At 40.7% G+C, this 21,055-nt stretch overlaps 1 protein-coding gene and 1 long non-coding RNA gene across 2 annotated transcripts; both read right to left on the minus strand.

Annotated features, from left to right (window-relative positions):
- Positions 1 to 60: 60 nt before the first annotated feature.
- On the minus strand, positions 61 to 19,053 carry LOC104957136 (A-kinase anchor protein 13-like). Its single transcript, XM_010784748.1, has 8 exons — positions 18,998 to 19,053; positions 17,827 to 17,938; positions 5,359 to 5,515; positions 3,973 to 4,040; positions 3,733 to 3,790; positions 3,364 to 3,538; positions 1,544 to 1,653; positions 61 to 80 (listed from the first exon to the last, which is right to left on the minus strand). The coding sequence occupies exons 2-8, from the start codon at positions 17,842 to 17,844 to the stop codon at positions 61 to 63; spliced, it is 606 nt and encodes a 201-aa protein (XP_010783050.1). The 5' UTR covers positions 17,845 to 17,938; positions 18,998 to 19,053.
- On the minus strand, positions 7,009 to 8,208 carry LOC104957068 (uncharacterized). The gene is made up of 2 exons (XR_799634.1): positions 8,080 to 8,208; positions 7,009 to 7,701 (listed from the first exon to the last, which is right to left on the minus strand). It is a non-coding gene; the product is annotated as an uncharacterized lncRNA (long non-coding RNA).
- Positions 19,054 to 21,055: the final 2,002 nt, after the last annotated feature.

Consider the following 21,055-nt stretch of genomic DNA (forward strand, 5'->3'; position numbering starts at 1 on the left):
GTTCACTGCTGCTGCTTTAATAGTAGAGATGGCATGATTCCACTTTCAATTCTAAATCGCTTAGTGACAAATTGGAAAAGCTGTTGGAATCAAATTCACACCTGGCGGTTATGTCAATGTTCGAGTGCTGCTTTTTAAATAACTACAGGTGATTTGAAAGAGGACAACTGTCATTACCATTAAAAAAATATATAAGGTACATGGTCTCAAACTAATACATCCCATATATGTTTTTGGAAATGGAGCAAGCCATATAAGTTTCCAATTCTTTTTTTTATAATGAAAACTGAAACGCAGCACATTGGCAACTGCAAAAGCCACCAAGTGCAGTTGTTCTGTTAAAGACGCAGTAGATGTGGCCATGGTGTCTAGGAAAGCGCCGCTGAAGGCTTTGGTTAACACAGTCGATGTGATAGTTATTGTATAGTTATTTTCAGAAACGTTCAAATAAGGGGGTGTTAAACAAATAATGAGAGACTTGCCGATCCCGCTCTGATTCTGAAGATCCAAATCTGATTTTAAATGATTTTCTATTCAGTATTGAAATCGTCACACCACTGTTAAATAGACTTTAGCAGTGGAGTTAAAAGGGCCGTCAAAATATTCTCCTCTGGATCTGCACTTTTTGAGATTACTTGTTTGCCATTAAATTAAGATTAATTTCACCTCTGTCTAGTGTCTACTATTTAAGCTCGTAAACCAATCTCTGACTGAAAAGGTTTCTAAGCATGGTGAAATAGAAATATTGTGGGAAAGTTAAAATAAATGTATTTTAATTAGGGCTGTCAAAGGATTACAATTTTTAATCAGATTAATCACAGTTTAAAAATTAATTAATCATGATTAATCACCATTCAAACTATGTCCTAAATATGCCATTTCTTTATGTATATTGTTGTGGGAATGGAAAGATAAATGAAAGAAGGTGGATATACCCATTTAACATACAGTATGTATTAGGGATGCCAGCGATTATTCGATTTTTCGAGTATTCGTTACAGTCTCCATAATTAAAAATAATTTTAAAATTCGATTTTATTTATATATGTTTTTATTATTATTTATGTTTTTCTTTTTTTTCCTGGCTTAGTTTCAACCAAAATATAGACTAATGCTAATAATAGTAATAGTATTAATAATTGTAAATGGCCATTGGTCACAGCACCAGTTGTTTTACTGTAAACTTGGAGGAAGCCAGCAGCGCAGGCGAATAATCGATTAACATTCGCCAGGGCTGTTCGAATTTGATCATGGTCAGTTTCTGGCATCCCTAGTGTGTGTGTGTGTGTGTGTGTGTGTGTGTGTGTGTGTGTGTGTGTGTGTGTGTGTGTGTGTGTGTGTGTGTGTGTGTGTGTGTGAGAGAGAGAGAGAGAGAGAGAGAGAGAGAGAGAGAGAGAGAGAGAGAGAGAGAGAGAGAGAGAGAGAGAGAGAGAGAGAGAGTGTGTGTGTGTGTGTGTGTGTGTGTGTGTGTGTGTGTGTGTGTGTGTGTGTGTGTGTGTGTGTGTGTGTGTGTGTGTGTGTGTGTGTGTGTGTTTGTGTGTACCTTCATCAGTGAGGGACTCGGTGGAGGCGTTGACTTTGCTCCCCTTATGGAGCGAGTCGGTGGACTGGGACAGAGACTTCAGGCCCTTCAGTGGAACCTCAACATCGAGCCTATAAGGGACACAACAAAACATTTAAGTCTACAGCATGTACACAGGCTGCTTCACACAGGGAACAGAGAATGACCGACTGGGACCATACATACAATGTTTGATCGCTACAGAGGGAAGAAAGGAACAAATGAGGGTAAAAAACTCAGCTCTGTGCAGGGAGAAGTGGTCTTAGTGGTGACTTAAAGGAAGTCACTGAGGTAACAAGATGAGGGCTGTTCTACAGTTTGATGAAAAACCCAATACTGTGTTCTTGCAGTTCAAACATAACATTTAATACAAGTCCTATGATGAAATATCACGCATTGGGTTGTCAATGTTAATGTGTTATTGTTTGCGATTAATCTGAAACCCTTTAAAAAGAATTAACGCAAATGATTTATACTACCAAGAATGACCCAAACTTCTTCTGCTCATTTCAGCACGAATGAGGAAGCAGCACAAGAGACATGACGAAGAGCCATCACTACCTCAACTATAACTACCAGTGTGGTTGAATCAGAGGAAAGGCATTTTGCTGAAGCATGCTCCAGCTCCTTGGAGTTGCAGAGGAGTGTGAGATACAGTAGTAGACAGGGTCTCCACTGTAGGAACAGATAGAGCTGCAGTATGAGATGATACACCCTCACATTACACAGAGGGGGGTCACAGCGGCTCTCTGTGACAGCAGCTTTGTTTTGTGTCAGGAAATTATTGGACGTCATGCCAATAATTCAGAAATCACGTTACAATAAAGTTTAAAACTCCTTACCAGTTTGTCATGCATTTCTATATCTACACCACACAATAATTGCTTTTATCTCAAAATATAAGTGAATACTAGTACGCCCATTTCTATAATGAATGTCAAACAACAGCTGAACTCGCTGTTTGATACCATTGTCCCATAAATCTGCCAATTACCGTAATTTTCGGACTATAAGGCGCACCTGAATATAAGCCGCAGCAGCGGCATACCACTCTCGGTTCCACTTTTACTTTTGCGCGCTACCTGTCTCACTCTTTTCCGGCCTCCAGCTTTTCCTGCTGGAACCCGCCGCTTAAAGGTAGGGGTCCGCGGACCGGCCATAGAGCCCATAGAGTTAAAGGTGTTGGCCGTTAGCTGTAAAAATCCATAGATTAGCCGCACCGTTATATAAGCCGCAGCGTCAAAAAATACGGAAAAAGGCGCGGCTTATAGTCCGAAAATTACGGTACATAATTGTTGTATAAATTGGCAGCACTGTTACAGAGCCATGGTCAGTTGGAAATGATTATTTACGTATTGTTACGCGAATACGTAAAAACTGGTTTCAAACTTTTGTTAAAATAACAACAAATCTTTACTTCAGAAATTAGATGTAAATCTAGACAAATTATTCACAAAGAATTGTTTTTATTTTTATTGTCAAAGTTTTTCAATAACATATTTTCTGGGAATATACCATGTCTGGAATTGCAGGATAGAAAAATGTACAATTTAAGGCGGCTTTTGTTTACCCTGAATTACTGTTTATTTATAGAATAATTGTGTTATTGAAAGTGTTTAATTGTTAAATTTGTGTTTGGTTTAATGATGTTTAAAAAGAATGATCCTTTTTTTTATTTGTTTCACAATTGATTGTTAATGTGTGTTTGACTGAAAGTGTGTGGACCCCAGACAAGATAGCCAATACTAACAGTAGTGCGCTGTGTGTGTGTGTGTGTGTGTGTGTGTGTGTGTGGTTCTCACCCTGCTATGTTGCTGGTGGAGATGCTCTTGGACAGGTTGCTGTGCGGGTTGAAGATGCTGTTGTGTCTCCGTGGAAACAACGTGGGGAGCTGGTCATCAGGAGTGGTTGCCGTGGACCAGCGTTCCCGTGACGAAGACGAGGATGCAGATGATACAGATGATGCTGAAGATGTAGCTGCATAAAAACATCAAAGTGGACTTACTATAGCAATAGTAGCGAGGAAATACAGATGTATAATGGACTGAGAAGGCTTTTTATTAACAGTTTAAAAGGTACTGGGCTCCTCCTAGGCTTGAAAAAAACGTAATCGACCCATGTATGATTATTTCTCTACACGTTTAACAACAGCAGAGTGTATGTGTTCTTACATTTAGTCCTCAAGCTAACAGCTGACCCAGGAGCAGCTTCTGGCACTGGGGATGGCTGCTGGGACAAACACAGGACATCATGAGGTCAACTTTTTAGAATAGTTGAAGATAATTTGTCATACAAATAATTACGATTCATTATTTCAATGTCTATTCATTGATTTGACAGTCTGTATCTTTTCTTACGCTGATGAGTGCATGGATACTTTTAGAGAAGAAGGCGGTGAGTATCAGACCTACCTTTGTTCTGCTCTTTGTGCAGACAGACAGACTCTCTCTGCAGCACTTATGGACATGGGCTCCACAGTCTGTGAACAAGATCACATCACACACATTTTATAAAACATATACACACCAACCCTAATGTTTTATTCATGGCCTGTGATGATATGCTACTGTTGTGCTTTTAAAAAGACAGACATACACTACAGTAAGTAACATTAGATAGGGCAGGATGTCCATCAGAACTGAACACTATACAATTAAGCTGGATGTAAATGTACAAGGCAGAAGAAGTTATTCTCTTTTTTCAGAAACACTGTAGGTCAGAAGGTGGCTGTCAATTTAGATCATTTGTGACAAAGCCGCCAGAGGAAAAAATAACACTGGGCAAACTTTCTCATCTTACATCCAAGTTTCCAACAAGATTCTACAGTTGAAAAGTACACTCAAGTCTGTTTCTGATCAATAACGTACAGTAAAACAGTAGACTAAAACAGGTTTCTGACAACATATAGGCAATAATTGCATCCTGATAAATATTGATAATTTCTGCCGCCTAAAATCTTAAAAATAAGTATCATTTCAAAGCATGAGTGTGGTTGGTTTTATGTTTGATCACTTTAGCTGAGGAGCAGTGACATCATAATGAACAAATCCCAGATAGTCAAAGAGTTGCAAGACTTTCACATCTAATTTTAGAATCACCAGGGTTGACAAGAGAAGGTGGAAAAGGACTGGAAGCATACATTAGTAACGTTTTCTTCACAGAAATGTTGATATTATAATACTTAGCATGCAACCTAATGTCAAAAAGAAGTTAAAGTTTAGTAACACAGAAAGGTAGTCCTATGATGAAAGTGAGTATTTTTACATAATGTCCTTTAAACTAACAGTATGTATTACATGTATGTCAATAATGTGTGTTACATAAGTTAATATGGCATATGAATAAAACTATATTTGGACGTGAGGTTAAAAAAACTCTTCAAAAGTAATTTACAGTAAAGGAAAGAGCCTGTTTGAGTTAAAAAATGATAAGGTGTTCAAAGTTATTTAGGATGTCTGGTTTTGTTAATGTGTGCTCACTATCCCCGATAATAAAACATAAATATGATCCTGAAGGTAGACTAACATCACAATGATTCAGAAAGGATCACATGTCAGCAGCTTCTGCTTTCTTCTTTCAGTTTGGAAATGAATGTGTTCTAAGTAATGCGACCGCTGATGAAAGTGAATGTGGGTCTGTACCGTGAGAAGAGAAGGGTTAGAGTGAAACTACCAAGGTAACGAGAGGAAGAGGAGGAATCAAGAGAGTTAGGCAGGAGAGATATGGAGATAAGATGATATTTGGAAAACCGGGGTGAAGGGAAGAGGAAGGAGGGAGAGGAGGGGGGGGGGTCTTACTGTTGCACAGGAAGGTGTCTTTGCTGTGCAGAGGTTTGGAGCAGTGCAGACAGGAGGAGGGGGCACAGGGACTGACGGGGATGAAGAGGTGACCGTTAGTGCTCTTCTTCTCTTTCTCCTTACTCTCTTTCTCTCCTTTCTTCTCCTTCTCTTTCTCCTGGAAGCATTGAAACAGATGGATGTTCATACAGAGATCAACAGGTTATGTCCTATTGATTTCAGCAAGTCATAACGCCTCAGTAATTCACAACACAATATATATATATATATAATATACTAACATACCCAGAGATACAACTTTATGTATTTTATTATAAACTGTATTATTGCCCAGCTGTAATACTCTATAACTGTATGTGCATAAGGGAAGGAAAGATGGCCGACCTCTCCCACCCTGAATATAAACAGACAGACAGACAGATTTAGCTTACCCCATCAGGTCTGATTTCTCCTCTCCACCTCACAGAGCGATTAAACCTGTCACTCAACATGACTAACTGCTGTCTCCTACTCTCTCCTGCCTGTATGTCTCCTCTTTAATGCTCAGTGTGATTCCTTCTTGATAAAGTCATTACAAGCGGCTGCTGTCTGACTGCTTTTAAATCAGGAAGGGAGCTCTCACTCTCCCTCTCATACACACGTCACTTGTTAGACGCTTTTATCCAAAGCGACTTACATACTCTATACTGTGGGCAATCCCCCACAGGAGCCATTTGGGGTGAAGTGTCTCACAACGAACTGCTGACTGCAGTGGGGTTTGAACCTGTGCCCCCCTGATCCGCACCATCCACTGCACCACACGCCACACACACACACACACACACACACTCTCTCTCTCTCAAACACAGGCACACACACACACACACTCACACACACTCTCAAACACACACACACAAAATCTCTCGCCACACACACACACACACACACACACACACACACACACACACACACACACACACACACACACACACACACACACACACACACACACACACACACACACACACAAATAGACAAATATAGAAAGGAACACACACAAACAAACACAAATGCACACAAAAGAACACACACAGACAAACACATGCACAGTAACTCACGCACATACACAGACAGTCACACAAACACTCTTACATACACAAATAGTATGTTTTTTCAATTTTCTAATCAGTTATTATATTTAAAATAAAATAAATTGAAAGATATACATGCTGGTCTGTTTAATGTTGCAAAACAGTGATTATGCCAACTTTGAAAGAATTCCCAAAAAGGGTCAACAGTTACCCGCTCTGGATACAGTATCTGGATATGGTCATTTTGTTTATAATTCCGAAATTAACAATTATTCAGACTTCTTAAAGTCCATGAAATGTCCAAAATAAACGTTATTCTGTGTTCATAAATCGCTTCATCACTTTCCACTGTTTCATTTGACATATCAAGATCAATGATTCTTTCCATAAATACCCCCCAAATAACAGGAAATGTGTGCCACTTTCCCGTGTTATTCCGCTCCGGTGGCGAAAAGCTTGCCAGCCATTAACCCAGCTGTGTGACGTCACACGTGGCAAACACCAGCCTCGTCTGGATTGTTTGTTTTGTATCCTTCCGCTATTTTCGCTCAACATATGTGTAACCGGACCTCGCTAAACTTAACAATTCATGATGGGGAAGCGATGTGTAGTTGTGAGCTGTGAATGTTTCCTGATTGCTATAAACATTGATCATGGGTGCTGGAAGATTGTGCACAAAACTCGGGTCAGAATTAAGTTACTACAGGTGTTATGCCAGCTTGAGCTAAATGTCACCAGAGTACAGTGAACTTGCCTAGTGACTGAAATATATAAAAGTTGAAGTGAAATAAGTAAGGCCAAAAATGAATTACGTCTGAATATCTTCATTATTTTTTAACACTTTTAATTATTTGTGGGCTCGCACATATACCAAAATAGACTAATGTACACTGCAATAAAGATCAAATGTTACAAGTGAAAAATTAACAAAAGAACCCTTTTTTATTTATCAAACAGTAAATTAATACAATCTTACAAACTTGTGATTTGGAAAATGTTGTTATATTTACATGTTTCTTTGGAAAAATAATATTGTAAATGATGTACTTTGTAAATTATTTACATTGTGCGAAACCATTTTAACCAGTTCAGCTGCATGACTTATGTCAAATTACAGATTTGGCCATTGAAATCCCTGATAGCGGCCTCCCGGTTCAGGGTAAGTCTTCCGTATCTCGGTTACAGCACATGCAGGAGCGGGACTCTGATTTTTGGGCCGAGTACACCCCAGCACCAACGTACAAACTGTCGATAAGCTGTATATCGATACTTCCTAATGAAAAAAAAGTATACAGATTATAAATATATTTGGAGAAAAATAAAATTTTATGTAGTACTATTATGTAGCAATGGTTACAAATTGGCTTATAACATGATATTTGTATTTTACTTGTACAAAATAAATATGAGGTTGTACATGACTGCTTGACAGAATCATAGACCTCTTATATATTTCCTCACATGTGTAGTTGTTTCTTTTCCCAAGCATACATTGAACTTGCATACACAGAAAAAATAAAAGCCAAGCTGTTTTTGACTGCTTGAAAGAGTTTAATGGTATCTTTAAAAGTGTACCATATCTGTAGCGACTAAAAGTATTATATGAAAGCAAAGCTGCAATAGGCAGTTGGGTCAATCAATATTTACTTACTGGTGTAGTGGGCCATCAACTGCTCTGTGTTGTTGTTTGTATTGAAGATACGCTATTTTCAGTGTCCAAACACTGAGACAGCCTTCTCTAAAGCCTGGGTGGCTAATAATGCACCTTGGTTTCTCGTCGGACTCTTCTATCTGGTCAGTAGGTTGCAAACTGTCTATTTGTTCCATCACCTGCCAGATCTCTCTGCAGCATACACATTCATCTGCAGTGGGCATGCTTTCACAGCATTGACATGTACACCTGAATATTGTACATAACATAAAAAAAAAAACAATATCTGCCGGACGTGTGAGGAACAGATGACAAATTAAGATCGACATTTAGTGCAGGTCAAATTAAATAAAACAGAATTTACCATTCAGTATTGCCGACTCGAGTCTCGCCGGCTGCGGAATCCGCTTCTCTTTCACAAGTTTCTGCCTCGTTGTTCGATTGCCGGGCAGGAGGCTCGTACTGATAAGGCAAGATGCCTTGAAGTGAAAGGCTAGCTGGTTCACTCTCTACTTCTGTAACTGAATCCAGATAACCCACCGAATCTGAGCTTGAATGATCGCTGTCGCTGTCTGAAGTTGTCGCATTGCTTGCCATTTGGACTGATTTGATCAAATGGCAATATTTGCCACGTGTGACGTCACCGCTCGTTCGGGAGTGATCGGGGGCGTACTCGGCAAACTTCGGAACCAACATCGGTTTTTAACGTATATATGTCATTTAATTATGACCAAACTTTAAACATTTTTATTTATTTTTATTCTGGTGATATCTAAACTACATGTTAAAAAACACCTGTGTTAGATGCATTACATGGCCTTTAAGTTTAAGTTGTCTTTTCTAGGACATCTCAGCTGAAGGTCCACTTATATTTAGTTGGCTCAGTTGTCTTAGAGAAGTATTGATCTTAGGTTATGTAATGGCTGGTGGTGATGTATGTGATAACAACAAATGAGCCTCTGTGACTTAGCTCAGAAAAAAGAGTGTACTTTGTAATTTTGTTGTATTAGTCAAACTGTTTATTGCTGTTTCCGCAAATGTAATAGCTATTTTTCATCCCAATGTTTAGCTAAAGTACACAATTGTTGCTAACTAGCTTCTAGCGTCAAAGCCTTGAAGTAATTTAACCTTCAAATCCTTTTTTTTTGTTTAAATGACTACACTTCCAGAAATATGTGTTGATTATATTTGGTTGTTTTTGAAGGTTGATAATTTTTTCAGAAATGTTATAACATTTGACAAACACAAGAACATTGGGTCCGTTGCCTGATGATTCTCATGCTGAGCATGCTACCAAGCCTTTTCTTTTCTAATACACCACCTTAACAACCTTTCATCTTCAGTCGACATCAGAAACACCTCTTTCCATTGTTGATTTCATTATCACCTTCTCCTCTTTCTCATATTGTCTTATTTCCTTTCACCTTACCTGCAGTTTTAACCCATTGTCACCTCTCTGCCTTTGTCCCTCCTGTAATATCTGCTACTACTGCCCCAAAAGCCTCAGTTCTCTCAGCTGTCTTTGTCTTCAATCTCACCTCTTTCTTACGTTTTCTCTCTTGTCTCTTCTTGTTGCTTATTTTTCTCATTCCACCTCCTCCACATGTCTCATCCCTGACATTTACCCTCACCAACTTTTTTCTCAGACACCAGCTATAGATGTCTACCAGTTCAAGATCTACCACTGTTAAGAAAACGAAATAAAATAATATATTGCCTGTTGCCGCTCTCACCCCCTCTTCTTAATCACCCTCCATCATTCCCGTGCTGAATCTCTACGTCTGAGTGCGTTCTGGTATTAGTTCTGCTGTGTCTGTCTTGTTCTGCTCTGGGGGTAAGCTTATGCTTCAGCTCTCCTCTGTAATTGGGCTTTAAAACCACTATATGTAAAGTCAAACGCTTTCTAGCCAAAAGCAATATGTTTTGTCAGCAAGTGACACGCCATTGATTAAGCAGAGCTGACACTCACAGATGCCCCACTCAAAAAATACATGTAAAGACATGAAATGTAATACAAATTAGTCTTTTATTGCTCTTTTCATTACAACATGCTGTTAGCCCATAGCTAAATGCAGTTCACGCCCCAACACTCAAGTTTTCATCCAATTTATTTTACTCTATTTTTGTGGTCATTAGGATTCATTAGGATCCAAAGAAAGAAGCTATCAAATTTGTCCTCCAGTGTTTTTAAAAGGTACAAAGACTTTCTAAGTTTAGATTCAGTTGATATTTTAGCTTTATATATGTGTGTCCTTCTGCCTGTGCCTGTGCTTTGGAAAGTCTTATTAAAGGCCATGTAATGCATCTAACACAGGTGTTTTTTAACATGTAGTTTAGATATCACCAGAATAAAAATAAATACAAATGTTTAAAGTTTGGTCATAATTAAATGACATATATACGTTAAAAACCGATGTTGGTTCCGAAGTTTGCCGAGTANCACCCCCCCCCTCCCTCCCTCACCTGGCAGTGTGTGTGCTCTGCTTCCTGCTCCTCCTCAGTGAGGGACAGCAGGGAGCCTCTTCTCTCCTGCAGGTCCACTCTCACACTCCTCCCTGCAGCCTCCCCCTGCTGCTCACTGAGGGGGGGGCACTGAGCCGGCAGCGCTCCCCTCTCCCCCTCCAGACCCTCCAGGCTGTAGCTTGGGGAGAACAGAACAACACATCATGTTACTAACTGCCCTCTGACATGAGGCGGTGGTTTACATTCTAGTTAATGCTCCGAGGGGGGGCTTTATCATTAAAGACCCCTGCTGTTTACCTTCTGCTGTCTATTTGCTCCTGATCGGTGCGACGCAGGTTGGATGGACACCAACTGATACTGCAGGGATGGGAAGATGGTGGAGGATAGAAAATGTCAGAAGAAGAGATGATTAGTGGATGAAATGATGTGTAAATGAAGTTAATGATGGTGTTATCATGACGACAGACATGTGGCTGTGGGCGGATTTGGCTCAGGGGATGAATGGGCATTTACCAGTCAGTGTCCCTGAGCAAGCTACTTAATCCCAAATGTCTATGGTATTGAATTGTTTTTAATTTGCTTCGGATAAAAGAGTCAACTAAATGACAGGTGATGTAGAAATACTGAGTCTGAGGGGCTGCTTGCATCTCAACTCTTTGTACACATTTTTGTAATGGGGTCATTTCAATTTGTCAAATCAAATTGTGTAAAAAGAGTGAGTTCTTTTCTACATGTATTAATATGAATAAGAATAATAGCTTAATAGAAATATACTGTATACGCATCATTTAAATATCTATATATCTATATACAGGGGCGGACTGGCCATTGGGGCGAATCCCGATAGGCCGGTACTGAAGTGGGCCGGTCGGATAAGTCACTAGCACCCCGTCCCCGTAGACAATTTACTAGCGGTATTTACTTGCGGTACCGAAGTGGGCCGTTCGAGAGTCCCGGGCTGATTTGTAGTCCCAGTCCGCCCCTGTCTATATATCTATGAAGCTTCCTCAGTCCATAATGGGGAGCTAGCTCTGTTCTACCATCAATTACTTCTTCTGTATGCGAAAGTAAATATCATAATACAATCATTTCTACACGTTTTTCTTCTGGAGTCTCCACCAGTCTCTGGTCATTCATGTGAGCCTGAAAGAATCCTTCAGTAACAGCAGCAGTAGGAGCTGTGTTTCCTTAACAGCAAACCGCAGCAGTGAAGAGCAGAATGTGAGGAACACAGTGATGTGAGAGGGAGGGGACGCACCTTCTCCTGTGGAGGGGGGGCTTGGCTCTCTGCATCTCCCCTGAGAGGCTCTTCATGGAGCTGGAAGAAGGACAGATGGACTGTTAGTGCAGACAGAGGATACACTGAAAGAATGGAGCTGAAGCCAGACTATGACAGAAAGCGCTATTTTTAGATCTCATTAATGCACTGAACTAGCTAGCCTTGGTTTGTGTCGGTATTTACTTTACATGAAATATGCTCATGTTAAAACCATGAACACCTTTCTCCACTGCATCGCAGAAACATACATTATTGGATGTGATCACACATGTTTTCATGTAGTGACAGGATGCAGTATGAACATGAGGTTGATGACAGCAAATACTTCAGAAGGAGATGATGTGAGAAGTCCATTCTATGTGTTTTTTATGGTAATTGATGGTTTCTAAATATATTGTTGATTTACATCTCATTTGACAGAGAATTGAGACAGTCCTGATGCTGTGTGTTGTGTGATGCTTTATATCGACAGTCAATTACAACACATACACAATCATTTCAAAACCTTTCAACTCCTTTTCGTAGTTATTAAGGTAATAATCGATCAAAGTTCCTTATTAATAGTTCACGGCTGCTTATTTTTAGCCATGCATGTGTATTTATATTTCATTATTTTGTATTACTAATGTGTGCTTTTCTCTATATGTTAGCTTCTATTTATTATTGCCTTGTATCTGTTATGTCACTCAAATATTTGATAAGACTATTTTATGAGGCTACACAGATGATATGACACAAAGGTGGTGCCCCCATTGAAGATGTAATGATAACTTAAAGGGGACCTATCATGCAAAATGCACTTTTGTACGTCTTTTATACATGAATATGTGTCCCTGGTGTTCCAGGGAACTCACCAAGTGTCAGAAAATGCGAAATGAGGCATGGCTAAAAATACCCAAATCTCTAAAAACGGGGCTGCAACGGATCTGATACAGACTGATACAGATTTGAAATTCTCTGACGTCAGGAACAAGGAGCTCCGCCTATATGGGCAACTCTCCACCTATCAAGGGAATGGGGGGTTGCCGTGGCATGGTAACAGCATGGTAACAGCACGGTAACAGCATGGTAACATGACGCTCGTGCCTCGCCCCCCTCCTTTGCAGGGGGGCGTGGTCGGCTGCAGCTCATTTGCCACAGAATCAGCCCTTGTGAAGACAGGGCTGGAATACAGCAAATGCATGATCTGTTTGGTATTTTGAAAAAAAAACTTCACAGACATGTTTTATATAGGTATGGCCCTACAATATTTCATTCAAATATAGCATGATAGGTCCACTTTAATTATTCAAAACATATGAAATAACCCAGGAAGTCTTCAGTATGCTGAAGGCCAGACTCAGTTAAACCCAGCACCTGCGCTGTGTCAGGTCCATGTCTGCGGGGGGGTTGTTCCGGGCCGGCTCCCAGCTGTGGCGTCTCAGCGGAGACAGGGAGCGGGCGGAGGCTCTGGAGATGGCAGAGTACACTGGACTTTCTGAGAGCTGGTCCTTTTTCTCGTCTTCCTCTTCTTCTGGTCCTTTTTCAACCATTCCTCCTCCTGTGATTCATCACAGAAACACAAAACTGTTATCCACTGTGACTCTTTTGGACAATAGTTTTTTAGGATTACGTTTGGGACATCTTTGTCTTAGTGGATGGTGAAGGAATGAGTCCTTAAACACAGAAATTAGACGGCATTTTTCCACTTCAGCTTCCTCGTCCCGGAATCAATAGTTTTCAAACATGTTTGTGGTTCGATGCCTGAAATATGCTAGGAACATCAGTGACTAAACTTTATTCCTACCAATAAGTAGAATCCGTTTTTGGGCCAAGATGCAAAGTATACATGGTAAAATAGACATAAACAAAGTATGTATACTATGTATAAATACAGTATTTTGTGCCCTAAACTCAGTCTAAGGACTCAAGATACAGTAGCTTTTGCTTCCTGTAGCTGGTGAACCCATTATTTTAGGGTCCCTAGAGCTAACCTGAAGGATTCTCAGTTAGCATACAGCGGCTGGACTGCTAGCTAAATATGAGCTAAATATGACCTACAAGCATTCAGCATTAAAACTTCCCGCTGTTCACACTAAAAGTAGCTCCTTGCGACAGGAACACTGATTCCTGCTGTTGGGTTGAAAGTGTTACGTTTTGTAACCCTTATATGTTTAACTCTAACCCTATAAATAAACGTTAATAAATTCCTTTACAAAAGAAAACAGCTGTTCCTAGAAATCGTAGAGGAACAATGTGTGTGCTTTACCTCTGTCCTCTGTTTCTGACTTCCAGGACAGCCTGGAGCTGCGGGGGGCCACGGCGTCAGGTCTGCCCCCTGACAGAGCCCCCTCACTGGGACTGAAGGCATCCTGTGTCAAGGCATCATGTATGGAGGACCGCGAGACACGCATCCCTCTGTCCCAGTGTCCAACACGGGGGGGAGGGTCTTTAGGCTGCAGAGGACGAGAGGACATCAGAGATAAATACTATATCCATAATTCAGAAACACATTCATGCCAGTGAAACTTCACAAAGTTGTGCTTATTGAGAACTTTCCACTACTTCAAATATTTAAAAAGAGAAATAATTGGATCCAAGGTTTTTTCTTTTTTAATTTTCAAAGAGAAGCATAAATGAAGTAAAAATTAGTTAATACTTATAGTCAGCAGCTTACTTTACATCAAAACATGTATAGCACTGTTTTGATGTAACTGCTCATCTACAACAGATGTTATCAAGCCTTCCATTAGAAAATATGTCTTACATATGAAAGGCAAGACAGCATTTCATTTAGAATATATGCAGACCCCTATTCAATTATGTTAAAAATGTTGATTTAATATATGATAAACGATCAACAAATTGCAGTACAATGCAGTTTAAGAGCTTTATGACTTGTACGTACAGTAATTTTTTAGAAACATGTGTTCCGTTTCATATACATGTAAATAAAATCCAAATACAGAAAAAGTTTTAAATGTGTATTTTTGATCCACACATATTTGTTTTCCGTTTAAAAACTCTGAACCAGCAAACACAAACCGCTTTCTGTGCGCGGATCGCTGTGCATTTTTTTTGAGACTCCCCTGACGGTCAGCCGATTCGTACTTTTTCTTATGTATAGCCAATCAGATGTCTCCTCCAGTCTAAGCCAATCACATGAGCGCGCCCCCACGAGGGTAGATTTATTGCGTTCATGACATAGCGCTTCATGTACGCATTTTGCGCAGTCCGGAGCTGACAGGTCCATGGAGCCTGCCTGCAGGCGCTAATCTCAAGACACCTCCACTCTCAGTACATTGCCACTTTCCGAACAGGAAATGCACGCAAATACAAGCCTTTATATTATTAAGGTACAACGCCACTTTCCGAACCATTGATGAATGCTTGTGTGTACACAAAAACGGCAGGCAAAACCGTTTTAAATATGTGTTTCCTGTATGGCGAATACAGCTGCTTTATTTATGTCTGTATGAAGTTGTTGTGAGTGTGGAGGGAGCAGCTACAGGTTAGCTTAGCCTAATCGATCAGTGCACTACGAAGCCAGTGCTAGACAGTGAACTGTCAACTGGGGGAGCCCCGCCGGTCATTATCGGCCGATATTCACTCTAAATAGTTTGATCGGTGCTCTCTATAAAGGCCGATTAGGAGAGCTGGATCTGATCGATATGGACATAAACGCGAGTGAAGTGTAACCGGACGCGAGAGAGAGATCAGATCAGCTGCTGAGTCTGACGGAGACACGCAGCTCTGCATGATCACCTGATGCTCCGCCCTCTGGTTCGCGAGCTGACCGGACAGCGCAAAATGCGTATATGAAGTGTCATGAACGCAATAAATCCTACCCTCGTGGGGGCGCGCTCATGTGATTGGCTTAGACTGGAGGAGACATCTGAGTGGCCTATAGATGAGAGAAATTACAAGTACGAATCGGCTGCCCTAGACTTCTGCTTTCAGATGTAGTTAATTATAAATTATCNTTAGCTTAGGCCGTGCTTGATTTACTTAACAGTTAATGTGAATATAAGAAAAAAAAGGGTAATTTACAATGTATCATGTTAGTTAATTACATAAATTACATTTAGGCAAAATTGATGGATATCTAATTTCCTCAAATTCTAACAAACGATGAGAAACTAAAGCTAGCTAGAACAGGACCATTCAACATTCTCATGCTAAGTGACTTAATGTGGTCTTACAGCCACATAGTTGATGAATGTCTTGACTGTATTTTTCCATACAGCCATCAAAGAGTATTGCTAGCTTAAATAGTTGAAAATGAGCATTTGCAACTTTTCTTGCTCAGAAATGTGGCAACAGTAATACTGGTTGAATTGTTTTTACCACTGAATCTGGCCCTTTTTTTTTCAAGGCAGGTCATCAACAGAAACTGCCCTCCTTGCTGTCTCTGAGGAACTGCACACGGCTAAAGCAGCCTCCCTCTCCTCTGTCATCATCCTTCTGGACCTGTCTGCTGTATTCGACACGGTGAACCATCAGATCCTCCTTCGCACTCTCCAAGAACTTGGAGTTTCAGGCTCTGCACTTTCCCTCCTCACCTCATACCTCAAAGACCGCACCTATAAGGTAACTTAGAGAGGGTCCGAGTCCGACCCTTGTCAATTAACTACAGGGGTCCCTCAGGGCTCTGTTCTTGGTCCCCTCCTCTCCTCCTTGTACACAAACTCGCTCGGATCAGTCATTAGCCCGCATGGTTTTTCATACCACTGCTACGCTGACGACACCCAATTTATTCTGTCCTTTCCCCGCTCAGAGACCCAGGTCGTCGCACGCATCTCTGCTTGTCTAGCTGACATCTCTCAGTGGATGTCTGCTCACCACCTCAAGCTCAACCTTGACAAGACTGAACTGCTTTTCCTTCCGGGAAAAGATTGTCCCACTCTTGACCTAACAATCAACATCGGCACCTCTGTTGTTTCCCCGACTCAGACTGCAAGGAATCTGGGTGTGGTCCTAGATAACAAACTGTCCTTCACTGCAAACATTGCTGCTACAACCCGCTGCTGCAGATACACGCTTTACCACATCAGGAGGATACGTCCCCAGCTGACCCAGAAATCAGCGCAGGTTCTGGTCCAGGCTCTCATCATCTCACGCCTAGACTACTGCAACTCCCTCCTGGCTGGTCTACCTGCATGTGCCATCCGACCTCTGCAGCTCATCCAGAATGCAGCTGCTCGTCTGGTCTTCATCCTTCCAAAATTCTCCCACACCACGCCACTCCTCCGCTCCCTTCACTGGCTTCCAGTAACTGCTAGAATCCACTTCAAGACACTGGTACTTGCGTACCATGCTGTGAATGGATCTGGCCCTTCCTACATCCAGGACATGGTTAAACTGTACACCCCAGCACGTGCACTCCGCTCTGCATCAGCCAAACGGCTCGCTGCACCCGCACTGCGAGGGGGATCCAAGTTCCCATCAGCAAAAACACGTGGGTTTGCTATCCTGGCTCCAAAATGTTGGAATGAGCTCCCCATTGAAATCAGGACAGCAGATAGCTTGCACATCTTCCGGCGCAGACTGAAAACTCATCTCTTTCGACTCCACTTCGAGCGATTGAATTGCTAACAAAGAACTGCTAACAGAGCACTTATATGCTAATAAAGGACTGACTTATCTAAAGCCAGTTGAGTAGCACTTGAAATGTTTGGCTCTATGAAACCTGATGTACTTATATGATTCTGTTTTCTTCAAGGTTGTATCTTCTTGGTCGAATGCACTTATTGTAAGTCACTTTGAATAAAAGCGTCAGCTAAATGCAATGTAATGAATGAAAAAGAAAATCTTTATTTTAATGGTGTGTGTGTGTGTGTGTGTGTGTGTGTGTGTGTGTATCACATACATAATGATGAACATGTTAAGTCCCTATGGATAGACGCAGCAGCAAAATTACATGTGATGTCCCTTCATATCATCACAGCTGTAGTGTGAATAGTGTACGTGCACGGTCAAACATGTGCACGTGTGCGCCCCCCCCTGCAGTGACTCCATGTCCTCACCTTTCCTTTCTTGCTCATCTTGCTGCGGAGGTAGCTGAATGTGCGGCTGATTTTAGGGCCTCCTTTCCCCTCAAAGTCGCTGCGCAGGGGCCCCGGCTCATCCTCTGAAATACTGACACACACACACACACACACACACACGTTTAATAAACATACCAGCAATTTAATTAATCACTTAATCTAATTTAATACTTTCTGCTTAACCAACATACAGCAATCTCTCTCAGTGAGGCAGCAGGGAGGGGAAATGTTTGTGGTTACATCAGGAAAAGAGCCAGAGACAGCTTAATGTTACATAATAAATATGTGACATGTATTAAAAAAAAAGTACTAAGTTATGATATAATAAAAAATATATAATAAAAAAAAAAGTTACATAATAAAAAAAAACCACATCCTGTAACAGTTCTTAGGATTTAGCAGCCAGGTGTATATTACACAGCTATTAACGGCATCTATATATATTGCACATCTATTGCACATACAGTAGGTGGTTGGTATTTAACAGCAGCAAGTTACACAATTTACAAAATACACACCGTGTAACAGTTCTTAGGATTTAGCAGCCAGGTTAGAAAGCCATTACAGTTATTAACGGCATTTATATATTGCATAGTTTGTTGGTATTTAGCAGCAAGGGGTGATATAGTCTGTGTTGTGGTGTGTGGGGTGCGTTTAGATTTACAGTAATTATATTGTGTTTAAATTGTGTTACTGCACAATAATATGGGTTTCGGCATGCCATGCTTATGTAACACTATCGACTAGAGATCTATTACTGATGAGATGGAAATCATCAACACTGCCTTCCCAAACTTTGTAGACAAAACACACTTTCAATCATTTACAGCTCGAAAAAACTGACATATACATTGCAAGGCTCTTCTAAAAAGCCTAAAAAGATGTTGGGTTTGTGTGAAAAAAATCACCTTCCCATATATCCCCAAATACAATCTAAATGTCTCCTTAATTGACTTTTTGTGTTATTTTTGGTATTGTATTGAACTACTAGAACATGAAACGGTCACCCACAACCACTTTTTCAGTTCTGCCAATTTGTCCACGGCACATTTTTAAACAAAGGTAATTTAAAAGGTTAGCTTTAAAGTTTTCAAATAGTGTGAAAGCAACACTTTTTTCATCAACAATCGGATAATTTGAGCGTTATTACCTGTACTCCAGTGAGCCGGAGTTGGGGCAGAAGGAGCTCCCGCCTACAGGAAGCAGAGAGGGACACACATGTGATCAACACAGCTGCCAATCCTTACACTGTACCAGGAATACATATATTATATCCTTTAATCGTATAAATGTATTTAAGTTATTTAGTTAGAACAGTATACAGGAAGTTCTGGTGGGGGTGTGTGGTTTGAGGAACCAGGGAGGTCTGATCCAGGAAGTCCAGTCAGAGTTACAGATTAACCTGCTTTTAGCTTATGATAGAGAGTTTATGACACTAACAGACAGGGTTTTACTACTCTGGAGGATTTTTTATGAAGGCAATTATCTCTTGATTTGTCAAAAAGAGCAACAGGTAAACAGTAGTAATAAAGTGCCTATAACACAAGTTGATTGATTTCACAAGTGGATTATTTGTGTTGTTGAACGGACTCATTTTAGTGAATCATAAAGCTTCACATTTTTCCTTTTCACATGTCAAATATATTGGCTCTGAAGAGAAAAGGTGAATAAGAATTGCAAAAACACCAGGCGACTAAATATATTTTTATCGAGGAACTGGAATTTATTCTAGCCCAAGAATGAATGGTAAAATAGAAAGTTGCAACAACAAATGGTGTATTTGATGTACATGCATTGGTCAGCAGGATAATCTCCACATAAAAATACCCCTTTATGAATTTTTGACTATAATTTAGGCTATAAACAGACTTCATGACGTCGCCAGGTTTGCGTCAACACAACACTTAGCTAAAGGCGGCTAATGTTGGAATGTTGGATGGTGACGTTTAGGATTCTCCATGCGAGCAACCGCCATTTTTATGACACATAAAAGCTTTGGACATACACCAGTGGGGTGTTAACTGATGTATTTCATGTGGTGGAAAAAATGTCTCTTCAGCTTGTGTTAACCACAGACCTTGTTTCAGGCATCTAACCAAAAACCCGTTCAAATTTGTTTTGACTTCGAGACATGGGAAACCGTCAATGCTAAAACGCTAACTCATTTCCAGGTTTTAGGACTCATTCCTGCATCGCGTTATGGTGGTCTCTGCGTTGAACAGATCTGATACTTACCCTTATGGTAACTCGCTGGAACAGCAAGTGTACCCTGGTTCTTTCAAGCGGCAGTGATTCATTTGAATGCATTACCATCTAAATGAAAAGGAGTTTTGATACCAGTCACCTTAACATAACTAAAGGCAGTTAGAAGGTGTGTGAGACAGGTCAAATGGACAGAGGAGACACTTCTGTAATCGACAGTCATACAAACACTGATGCTTTCCGTGCGAACTGTAAAAGGACGATGGACTACAGGAAGCAGTGTCTCTTCTATCCATCTGATGGTTCCAGGGGGGTTGGACATGTTTCAGTGAGTTACAGGTGAAACCCCCAGGGGGAACACAGGACTACAGCCACATTCATCATACTTACTCCCTCTCTCCTCCTCCTCCTCATCACTGGAGGCTGAGCCAATAGAAAACAGGCGTCTATTTTGAGAGGGGTCTGCCTGCAGACCTCCACTCTCAGGACAGTTCCGGTGCAGATCTCCACTCTCAGGACACCTCCACTGTCAGTACAGGAAGTGACGATTCTGGCGAACACGTTTTTTTCCCTGCCCACCGAAGGACTCGTCTTATGGTTTTTGCAAATCAGTAAGGTAAGGTGCGTGACCCGTTTGCACTATCCAAAACAATGAATGTATTGTTTCGCGGACAAAACAACATTTATCGATATAATATATATATACTTGCAGAGCATATCATTTGCTTATCATAGGCCACCTATGCCGCTATTCTCTGATGCGTCTCAATATCATCAGCGGTGGCGGCTGGCCCATAGGGGCGCTAGGGGCGTCGCCCCACCTCTTCCCACATAACAAATAAAAATAAAATAAATAAATAAATAAAAAATTAGGGCCGGGACTCGATTAAAAAATTAATCTAATTAATTACAGGCTTTGTAATTAATTAATCGCAATTAATCGCATTTTTAATACGCATATAAATATTTGACCTGAGAACAGTGAGAAGCAATTTTTTTCACTACA

The sequence above is a fragment of the Notothenia coriiceps genome, unplaced genomic scaffold (assembly GCF_000735185.1).
Source record: "Notothenia coriiceps isolate Sejong01 unplaced genomic scaffold, NC01 NC01_scaffold00026424, whole genome shotgun sequence".
Lineage (NCBI taxonomy): Eukaryota > Metazoa > Chordata > Actinopteri > Perciformes > Nototheniidae > Notothenia > Notothenia coriiceps.